The sequence below is a fragment of the Malaclemys terrapin genome, chromosome 9, assembly GCF_027887155.1.
Source record: "Malaclemys terrapin pileata isolate rMalTer1 chromosome 9, rMalTer1.hap1, whole genome shotgun sequence".
NCBI classification, from domain to species: Eukaryota; Metazoa; Chordata; order Testudines; family Emydidae; genus Malaclemys; species Malaclemys terrapin.
In genome coordinates, this window is record NC_071513.1 from 14,692,186 (window position 1) to 14,703,413 (window position 11,228).

The window sequence follows — 11,228 nt, forward strand, 5'->3', positions numbered from 1 at the left end:
TATTTAGTTGGTAGGAAAAGATATCTACCATCGCTATGCAGTGATTCCACAACAACCTACATTTATAAAATATTCTGGGGGATAAGTGTCTGTAAGTATATTCACATATGAGAGAGCTATAGTTTTGCCAAAGAAAAGAACTGAGTAACCCTTAAATGTAGTCAAAATGAGTGGAAATAGCAGATGCCTTGCTAATAAACCTATGCAAAGAATTCCACTCGGAAGGAAAGGGGAGGCGTAATGGTAGAAAAATAATTTCCTGTTATGTGTGTATCTGATAAGACAGGGAGGCACACATTACAGTACTATTGATTGTACTGCATTTTGGTTTTGTAACCTTAATAAATTGGCAAGTTGCTTATAGCCTGGGTATGGGCGAGTTATATTTTTTATAAATTGAAAGAAAGTATATTAAACAAACATTACCTGTACTTAGGGATTTAAGCTAAATTATAAAGATAATTTGGATCCAAGTGTGGTAAGATCTATGATTACTGCTACGTGAGGAAACATTCTGTGTAAAAAGTTATGGTGAAAATTTCTGTGAGTGATCTGAATGGATAAAATCTAGGAGTCTTTGTAATATAAGTAGGGTGGCCAGTGGAAGGGTTGAGAATATAGCAAATCTGGGAGGCGTCCTACTTGTTTGGTGATCTTGCACTGTGAAATATAAAACATCAGTCAGAGAAATTTAATTGTTTAACTTTTGGTTAAGTGTTATAAAGTTCTTTAAAAAATTACAGTGAACACTGTTGACGATTTCTAATTTGCTCTTGGTTAAACTGATTTTTTCCCCCTCAATGTTTGTTAAAGATGATGATCTCCTACAAAACCAGTTGGTACAGGATGCCATCCGTATGGGTTTCAGTTTGTCTGAGATTAAGAACATCATGGAGAAGAAACTGCAGACATATGGAGAAAACTATACATCTGTTGAGGTTCTAGTTTCAGATATAATACATGCTCAAAAAGAAAACGTACAGGAAGAAGTATCCAGTGAGAGCTCACTACCGAAAGGTGAATTTTTTTATAATTACATGCCATAGATGCAAAAGATTATAACAGATTGTATTAAATATCTTATTGGTATATTTCTGTTGCCATCTTTGCGTAACACAAAGATGTAATGTGTCATTTTTAGAGAATTCAATAGGGTAATCATATACACAACAACTTCAAACAAAAAAAAATTTACATTTTATTTAACCAGCAGCATTTAAGAATATTCTGCTTTGTTAGAAAAGAGCAGCCTACCACTGATGCTACAATAATGTATAGTATTAGAGACACTGTCTACCTGAAATCTAACCACTTTCAAAAAATGTATTAAAAGTAGTTTCAGATTCCATCCCTACTCCCAAATTCCTTTGCCGATATTTGTGCTTTTATCACCACTTTTTTGGGGGTAATGTGTCAAGTCTTCATCCCCTCCCTCTTCTGCTGGGGTGAGTATTTCTCACAGTAGATGGGGAAACTGTACAGGAGAAACTATGAAATAGACTACAGATGCTCCCCGGGTTATGCAAGACCTGACTTATACAAATTCGCACTTACGGAAAAAGTTCCAGAAGCCAGAAATAAGATTTTCGAGTTGCGGAAATTTTTACATAACTTACGGGTATTCGTTTCTGACTTATGCAAAATTTGAGTTACGCAAGGCTTTCCGGAACGGAACGATTGCATAAGTCGGGGGCATCTGTATACACAAAGTGCTGTCAAATGTCCAGTATAAATAAATGGCAAAAAAATAGAGAATCTCTAGTTTCCTCTAATCTTTCAGTTATAAAACTCTGAAATGTTAATTAATATATTTTTACAAGTATTGTAGCCTACGAACCCTGGTCAAGGCCCAAGACCCCATTGTTTGTACAGCACCTGGCACAGAGAACAAAAATATGGTCTGTTCCAAAGACCTTACAATCTGAGTATAAGACAAGAGACGACAGATGGATTCAGGCAGACGGAGGAAACAATGAAACCATAGTGGTCAGGATGATAGGCTACTTTATTAGTGCATGAGTGGCCTAGATGCTGGCAGGTCTTTTTTGTTGTGATGGCTACAAAGCGTTTTTTAAGGAGGATAATGCATTAGTTTTGCAGACATTTATGGGGAGCTTCTCCCGAGCCTGGGGACAGCATTCCAGACAAAAGCAGATTTTTTTCAAGTAGGGCATAATTTTATAATACAGAACTACAATAGCATGTATAGTCAGTCCTTGAGGCAGTACAACTTTTTTAATTAACTCTTTGGTGCCTATAACAAAACCAAATAAAAACAATTTTCTCTGCCTATCTTTAGTTGAATAAAAAATTCTACTTAGGAAATATTTTACACAACACATGACAACTTTTTTCCTATTTAACTTTTCGGGGGTGGGGAGATGTCAGTGTGATCTGTTAGCTTTATTCAGAACTCTGTATTGTCTCTCCTTTTGTGAATTGGAGTTCACAGCTCAGAATTTATCATCTCATGGCTGAATCTTCCAGTGTGAGCAATGGTAGGGCACACAGGACTTCCTCTCTCTGCCACAGTCTGAAGTTAGGTACTGCCCTTTTCTGTCCCCATCTCAATAGTATTTCCTTCCCACCTCCACCTACTTCAACTCCATTCCCAGCACCCACACATACTTTATGAAGCATGTTAAATGCAAAAACCAAACAAAAAAAGTTAATGAAAGTTAAGCATTCAGATTTGGGTAATGTCTATGTAACTTCAACATCTGGAAGCATCATTCTGGTCCCTATGCATAGCATTACAATGTAGTCTTACATAATATTTCTCAAATAACACAACAGAATATAATAAATTTTCTACAACTCTAGGCACATATTGTAAGGCCTGATACATGAATACATACACATACGCACCTACATTTAAAGACTTAGACATTTTAGGCTAGCTTGGTGTCTGGGAGTAAGGAGAGCAACGGTGGCTTTAAGGAGGCCTGATGGCTGCTCTGACTTAGGACTGGTGCCCAGGGCCTAAGCTGGGAATCAGTCAGGTAATAGCAGCATCACAACCATAGACTGTAATCGTCAGCCAGGAGCAGAGTGGTGTAGAAACCAAAATGCCAGTCGTGTGTCATGGAAAATTCCCCCTATGCAGAGAATCTCCTTTGCTCTGATCGACTGAGTTTGTGCCAGTTCACCGCGACAAAGAGGTTATCAAATGGACACAATATGGCTAGGAATCTGGCTCTTTTGTGTTATGATATGATGACCTACAGTTCATGGCAATTTATCCTGTCAGCAATGTTAATGGGCTCCCTCTATGTAATGAGTGTCTTTCTCTTTCCATCCCCTGACAAGTGTTTGGGGGCAGCTGCCAATGGGAAGCCCAGTTGAAAAGCTTCTGCAGATAGTTCTAGATCTGTATACAAAGAGGGTTAAACTCCCAGCTTGCTCCACCGTCAGGAGCATAATCTCTCTCCCACCATGTGGAATGATGAGAAGGAAAGTCCAGATTGCAGGGTTTGTGGTTTCTAACACGTGTTTTTCTTGTTTAGGGGATGATTTATTCCTGACAAACTATGTTTTCTTGGTATGAATGGGGAGGGTAGTTTGAGAGATTAGCTGCTTTTATTAAGTATGTTAACTTGTTCCGTGTGTTTCCCTTTTCCTCAGATCTGAGTACTGAAGAGAAGTTAAAACGTTTACAGGAGGAAAAGATGTGTAAAATCTGTATGGATAAAGACATCTCAGTTGTTTTTATTCCCTGTGGCCATCTGGTTGCTTGTAAAGAATGTGCTGAAGCAGTTGATAAATGCCCTGTGTGTTGCATGGTTATTACAAAAAGACAGAAAATATTTATGTATTAGTCATATGTACAGTGCTGTTTGTGCAAATGTTTGCTGTTACATTGTTTAAAATCACTGTAATGCAATAACAAACAGTTGGGATGTTCAGCACTGTAGCACACAAATATATTTATTGAGAGTCTAAAGTTTTGAGATGATAAAAACAAAGTTTTAGTCAGTGTCCTAAAAGCTCATGAACTGACAGTCAGAAGCTGCTAAACTTGTGTTTATAGCTCGCACATTTAACTGCAACCTCTTTATTCCTCTCCAGTTTGTCCCTTCACTTTAATTGAAGTGACAGATTAGAAATTCTTCACTATGACAGTCTCCTATTTTATATATATCTGAGTATGCACACCTTTCTAATTTGTTGTAAAGTGCATAAATTAAGTATATTATTCACTCGTACACAATAGCATGAGCAAACTGAATGATCTGACTGACTATAAGCTGTGCTGCTAATAACAGTGTTGATTAGAATTTGTCATCTGATCTCACTTTTTACCTCTGCCAAGTTTTCAGAAAGGGTATGGGTAATAAACTATAAAATGGAGGTGACAAAAAAAAATCCAGCCATATTTTTGTTAAATCAAATTTTAGCAAGATTAATATTATTCAAAACTAGAATAGTAAGGTTTAGCATCTATGAAGAAGGCAGATGTTTGTGGGTTCAGGAATGGTGACATTTTAGTGAGAGAAATAAATAGCTAAAAGTTTATGTAGTTTTGTTTTTATGTTGACTATTTTAGTGCCCATCTAATCTCTTAAATGGGTTAAGCCCCTTTCTAACTCAGTAAAACATTAGTTATACAAATTACTTTTCTTATAGGGAAAATGGCATCTTTTAAAATCTCCTGACCTTTTCTAAACCACTAAAATGTACAAATTATTTAAAAATTATTCACGACAGAAAAATTACAAAAACATTATCCATATGTTTCTCTTCTTTCAAACAAGTTTCCCCTTCCAAGCATACATTAGGCTTCCCTAGTCCAGTACAGTATGTATTTTAAAAATTGACTGATTTCACTTCCACCTTTCATTTCAACTAATTATATTCTTGTCATTTACATATCATAGAGTTACATTCCAGCAGCAATGTTTGTTACACTAAGTCCATTTATTTCTCCGTCTCTGACTTCCTTAAGGCTGATCTTTTCTAGCCCAAAAACTAAAAGGATCCTTAAATTATCACAAAAGTGTCCCCCAACCCACCCCGTCTTGCAGGCTCACAGTTGTAACCTGTCCTTTCTATAACCCCCTCCCAAACAGGGATAAGCTTGGTCCTGTTTCAAAAAGCCAAAATAAATATAAACACTGCATAGCAAGAAAGCACTGTCGTCCAGAACTTTTTTGCTAGATTGACGCATAGGAAATTCCTTAAAAATGAATATAAACTCTAAACCATTTACATTGCCCTTTGAAGAATCATAGTCAACTTGCATATAAGAAAGATTTTAAATAACATTGCTTATACATAGTATCAAATGACATGGTCTAAAGCAGTATTGTGATGACCTGTTATACTGTAATACTCTCTTGGCATTGTTTGAGCTCTCTCTCTCCCAGGTTTTCCAGTAGAACTATAGATAGACCTGGCCACAGAGTCCGATGAGAACTCTCAGCACCTTACAAGATCAAATAACTCACATTTATTATCAGAATAAATTGAGGATTCTCAGCATCTTGCAAGATCACATTTTGGGGAGGGATTTATTGCAATTACAAATATGAAAAATAAAGAGCAATTACAATTAATGCTCTTAACAGATCTCCTAAGAGAACACACTGTCTTATGCAGGACTTCCCCACTCCGCTGTGGATGGTAATTTAAAATGCTCTAATGTAGTATGCTACCACTTAAGTGTTGGAAGATAAGGATTCAGCGTCTGCTTCCAGTCTGAAGAACCTTTGCATAGGTTTTTTTGGAGATGTTCAAAGTATTACTCCTTTTCTTCCTGATTGGAGTTACTAGATAAATTTGCTTTTCAGGGTTTTACAAAATCATTTGTTTGAAAAACTATTGTATTTAATCTGGAGTTTTTCCCCAAGTCAGGAGAGTTTTGGATGAACTGCCAACAGTAGGAGAACTGATCAGATAGCTGGAGAATGAAACCTGCTGGCCCTAGGTGCCTCAGGACATTAAAGCCATTTGTACTTAAAATTTGTTCATTTCTGTTGTACTTTGATGAGAATTTGGCTTGTTTTAGGATCCTGTGGCTAACAAACTCTGGTTAGAGAATTATAGTTCAGGTATGACATTGTTTGGAATTCCTAGATAATCAAAACATTCATTTCCAAACCTATTTTTATCATCCCATTTGTACATACTCAAGATTTGATGTATTTCCCAGCATGTAATCAGATGATCTGTTGTCTCTCTGCTTTCAAAGTCAAATATATTTTAATAATTATTTAAAAATGTATTCTTCTAACAATCCAATTTTTGTATATAAACTGGTAAAAGAGGACAAGATATATCATGTATAATTTAAGACAATGGGTATGATGCAGCAAACTCTTATGCACGTACAAAACTTTACTCATGTGAGTAGTTCCATTGACCTCATTGCTGAGTCCTTCCCTTCCAAAGCTTCGCTTCAATGGGACTCCTCGTGTAAGTAAAATTATGCACATGCAAAAGTGCTTGCAGGATTAGGCCCAATATAGTGCCTACTTGTAAATTTAGAAATGGCCCTATTTATTTACATATATAATATTAATAGTCTGTGTATATGTATAATTGAAAATGGTATAATGCCCTTATTTTTGCAATTTAGGTTGCGACATAAGTCAGACAGAAGTCTTAGTTTATCAAATCAATGTCAATGCTGGATGTTCCTGTTTTACGTTTTTCTCTTTGCCCATTTCTTCTTTTGTTTTTAATGTGGAAAATCTGTCCAAGATTGTATGTTCCCTGTTTACTTCATGATTGTCAGTCTTAGAGATTCTATATTTAAATATGTTCCTCTTTTTTTTCTCTTAAAAATTCACTGTATACGTCAACAGACACTAATACACTTCATAAACTTTTTGTTTTCAGAACACTAACAGTGTTGCCTCATCTTAAAAATTAAACAGAAAAAAATATATTTTTTTGTGGTTAGGGTTAAGATTTTTATCATGAGCATAATGAGATAGCATCAGCATAAAATTATTTTTCTTTTTCTTTAACACTTTACAGATCCTTCAGCTTTCATAATCAAGAAGTTTAAACTTGCATGTCTCCATGTATACAGCTTTATTTTATGTATTTCACTCAATTTGACAGTAAATCATTTTATAAAATTTCGTGTTTGCTTCTAGTCAGTTTCCCTTTCTGGCTCTCAAAATATCTGTTTGAGCTCAGTTGATATTAAGTCTTGTTTTCCTCCCCTTTTTTCATATTTTAAAAATCTGAATTTTGGATTAAGTAAGATTTAGCTGATGCCTATCTCGAACAATGTAATTTCCAAATTTGTGAAAATGATTGGACTGAATGATGTATTTGACGTGGAACATTGATTAGTGATGCTTAATACTGAATATGATTTCTCATTTTGTTAAAACTTTCATGAAACATAGTCCAATGGACTGAAATTTAACAGATTATTTTTTTAATTTGTTGTGATCGTGTAAAATATTCACAGAACTGTTTTGTGATTCTAGTCTGACTTTATAATATTTTAAATAGATTAAGTGAATTTAAATTGTTTATTGTGTTAGTCTTTGATTTTTACATGCAAAGAGCCCCATAAAATGGCACTATTTGTAATTTCTTGGCTTTGTACATGTAATATAACAGGATGTTGCTAATTAATTTTAATAAACATGGTAAATATAAATTGACTAAGAAGACTATAATTGACCTGAAGAAGACTTCTTTGTAGCTCAAAAGCTTGTCTCTTTCACCAACAGACGTTGGTCGAATAAAAGATATTACCTCACCTATCTTGTCTCCCTATCATGGGACCAGCACAGTTACAACAACACTGCAAATAAGAAACACAGTATTCATTGTCCATATACAGTTAGATCCTACTTACCTTACTTATACTAGTCCTGTTGACGCTCATGAGACTTTTTCTGAGTGAGGAGAGGAGAGTTCGGCCCATTGAAGTAGATGACAACTTTTAAGGAATTAAGGGTCTAGTTTAATTACTAAACTGCTTCTGGAAAGCTGGATTTTGATATATTTTCCTCCCCCACACACATCTATTTAGGTTTTAATTTACCATTTTTATTGCCTATTTTTGCAGAAAGGTTGTTTAGTAATTTAAATGTTTATAGACCATTCTTTATCATGGGAGATGATCAGACGTGCAATGAGCAAGGTAGGTGCCCAACTCCTGTTGAAAGTCACTGGGGGTTCAACACTAAACTCCCATTGGTGCCTTGGAAAAAATTTTCAATTATGTTTAAGTTGCAGTGAACGAAAAATAAGTTTGCAAATAGGCTGGTAGCTTTGGTTTAAAACAGCTCACTCATCAATAGGATCAACATGTAAAATGTGTTCTGCTGAAGCAGGTTGTTTGGCATAAGACGTAAGACATGCAGGAGGGGCTCTTTAGAGAGGGGATCAAACCTATGAATAGTACAGAAGGAAGAACCTTAAGACCAGCCAAGTCTCGGGAGTTGGTTTTTGCTGAATGTTATCAAAATTAAGTTTTTCTGTTAGTTTATCCAAATCCCAGCAAGGGGGCATATTTGGATTACACAGTATGTGAACTGTGTTTGAGAGCAGGTTGGGAATGACATTGGCTTTTAATATTTATTGCCTTACAACTTTTAAAATCCTGAAATGTAAAGCAAGTGAATTACTGAAATATTATTCAGATACATTAAATGCAGAAGAATCTCATTTTAAACTCGTGCTAAGGCTAACTATTGAAAGGCACAGTGGGTCTCTAAGCTATTTCAGAACTTTTTAGTTTGAAGAATCATTAATTTTTGCAGTAAATGTTTCAAAATTTAATTTGTTGTCCGGGACAATAAAGGGTTAAAAACCTAAATTTGTTAGTAAGATTGCAAGAGAGCTGCTCTATAGGTGCAATTTTAAAAATTGTAATCAGTGCTGCATTTAAACTAAATGTGAGAATGTAATTAACAGCCATCAAATTGTGACTGATTGAATTAGGGAGATTATTTTTTTAAATTACTGTGATTTTCAGTGTCTCATTGAAATACGCAGCAAAATTTCTTGGAGACCAGTGCTAAGCATTTAGGGATATAACAGGAATGAAGGATGCAAGTAAGTCTGAAGGAGCACAGATATTTGGGGAAGGGCATTGGAGGGAGGACCACAGATGCTTTCTGGCCCCTAACTGCCAATAAATTAATTTACACAGCTGTTTACATTTAACCTATTTGAAATATTTAATATTCAAAGTCTGGTGCTTTCTCCACTCATTTCTGCAGAATGAGTCTCACTCTCATCCTAATTCCTGGGAATGGTAGCTTCCATTGAGTTAGGGCAGAACCATTCACTGCTATTATAGCAGGTATTTCACAAATATTTCTTAAGTAATTATGTATACTAGAATTTTAGATATTTAAAAATATTCAGAATATTTTACTAGAAAACACTGGAAATACATATTCAGGGTCAGAGTACCTTATCCACAGTCTCCTCTCCTTTCAGGTCTGACCCTACTCAGAGACATTACAACTCCAGAGAGAGAAAACTAGCCCACCTAGCCATAGTATTTGTCCGCCAGTACCAACAGTTGAACTGGACCCTACCTTCTCATCTGCCAAGTTAGAGGCTCCAGACGGAGCATCTCCTCAACACAGGGAGGCTAGCCCAGACAGTGGCTCCCGAAAGTCTGTGATCTGTCCTCAGCTTAGATATGACTGACTAAGGACTAATGGTACGCGATGCTATGGAGTCCGCCTCCACCATTTGACCCTACATAGTGGGATTATCCCACTGCTAGAATCTCTGGACCAGGGTGGGCAAACTTTTTGGCCTGAGGGCCGCATGGAGTTTTGGAAATTGTATGGAGGGCCAGTTAAGGGGAGGGGGTCATGGCCTGGCCCCCACCTCCTAGCTGCCCCTCTCCCAGGACTCCTGTCCCATCCAACCTCCCCTGTTCCCTGATGCCCCTCCCCCCCCAGGACCACTGCCCCATGCACACACACCCGCTCCCTGTCCCCTGACTGCCCCTGGACCCCTGCCCCTGTCTTCCCTCTGCTGCCCCATCCAACTCCTCCTCTCAGTCCTGATGTCCCTCCCCACCCACCCCTCAGGACCCCTGCCCTATCCAACCACCCCTTCTCCCTGTCCCCTGACCGTCCCCATTCGGCCTGTGCACAGATGTTTTCTCTGGTTTGTGGTCGACCATGAACACTAGCAGTTCATGGTCCTCCCATTTGGTCTGTCAACAACCCACCGAGTATTCACCAAGTGCATGTTGGTCGTAGCAGCCTTCCTTCGGAGGAGGCAGGTACAGGCCTACCCATACGTAGATAACTGGCTGCTCAGGGGGCGTACCAGGGAGCAGGTGGAGTCTGTAGTCCAATTGGTCAGATCCACTTTTGAGAGACTGGGACTCCTCCTCAACATGTACAAGTCAACCTTGTCACCAACCCAAAGAACAGAATTCATCGGCGTGGTGCTAGACTCGGTACAGGCAAGGGCATTCCTGACAGAGACCCGTTTCCAGGCCACAACAGACGTTATTCAAAGCCTCAGGCGATACCCAACCACTACCACAAAGGGATGCCTGAGTCTCCTTGGCCACATGGTAGCCTGCACTTACATGGTCCAGCATGCCAGAATGAAGCTCAGACCCCTTCAAGCGTGGCTCACGCTGGTATACCTACCGCCTGGGATGTGACAGCCTGGACTTGGTAGTGACAGTGCCAGGACATGGAATTGAGTCTTTACATTGGTGGCTCAACCCTCAGGTGGTATGCGAAGGTGTTCCCTTACACAGCCCACAGGCCTCCTTGTCCCTAGTCAGCTCTGGGTTGGGGGGCACATCTGGGAGAGCTCAGAACAAAGGGCCTGTAGTCCTAGGACGAGCTCTCCCTCCATATCAATATCAGGGAGCTCAGAGCAGTGTGATTAGCATGCCACACTTTCCAGTCCTGGCTGCAAGGCCGAAGTGTGGCAGTGATGACGGACAACACCACTGCTATGTTTGACATCAACAACCAGGGTGGAGCCTGTTCTTTCCCCCTATGTCAAGAAGCCTTCCAGCTATGGGAGTTCTGCATAGCCCATTCCATTACCTGGAGGCGTCCTATCTCCCAGGGGCACAGAGCGAACTAGCAGATCACCTCAGCAGATCATTCTGCAATCATGAATGGTCCATCGTCTGGATGTCCTTCATCCCATCTTCCAAAGGTGGGGGTTTCCCCAGGTCGATCTATTTGGCCTACTTACCTGGAGGTTCTTCGAGATGTGTGGTCCCTATTTGTATTCCATTACCTGCCCTTCTTCCCCTC

At 38.5% G+C, this 11,228-nt stretch overlaps 1 protein-coding gene across 1 annotated transcript in view; it reads left to right on the top strand.

Moving 5' to 3' along the window:
* Nucleotides 1–7,621, top strand: part of XIAP (X-linked inhibitor of apoptosis) — a 46,653-nt gene extending 39,032 nt beyond the window's left edge. The window contains exons 6-7 of the mRNA XM_054040142.1: nucleotides 814–1,017; nucleotides 3,625–7,621. Coding sequence (XP_053896117.1) covers nucleotides 814–1,017; nucleotides 3,625–3,818 — 398 coding nt within the window. The 3' untranslated portion in view covers nucleotides 3,819–7,621. The remainder of the gene's footprint in view (nucleotides 1–813; nucleotides 1,018–3,624) is intronic.
* The last annotated feature ends 3,607 nt before the right edge of the window (nucleotides 7,622–11,228 follow it).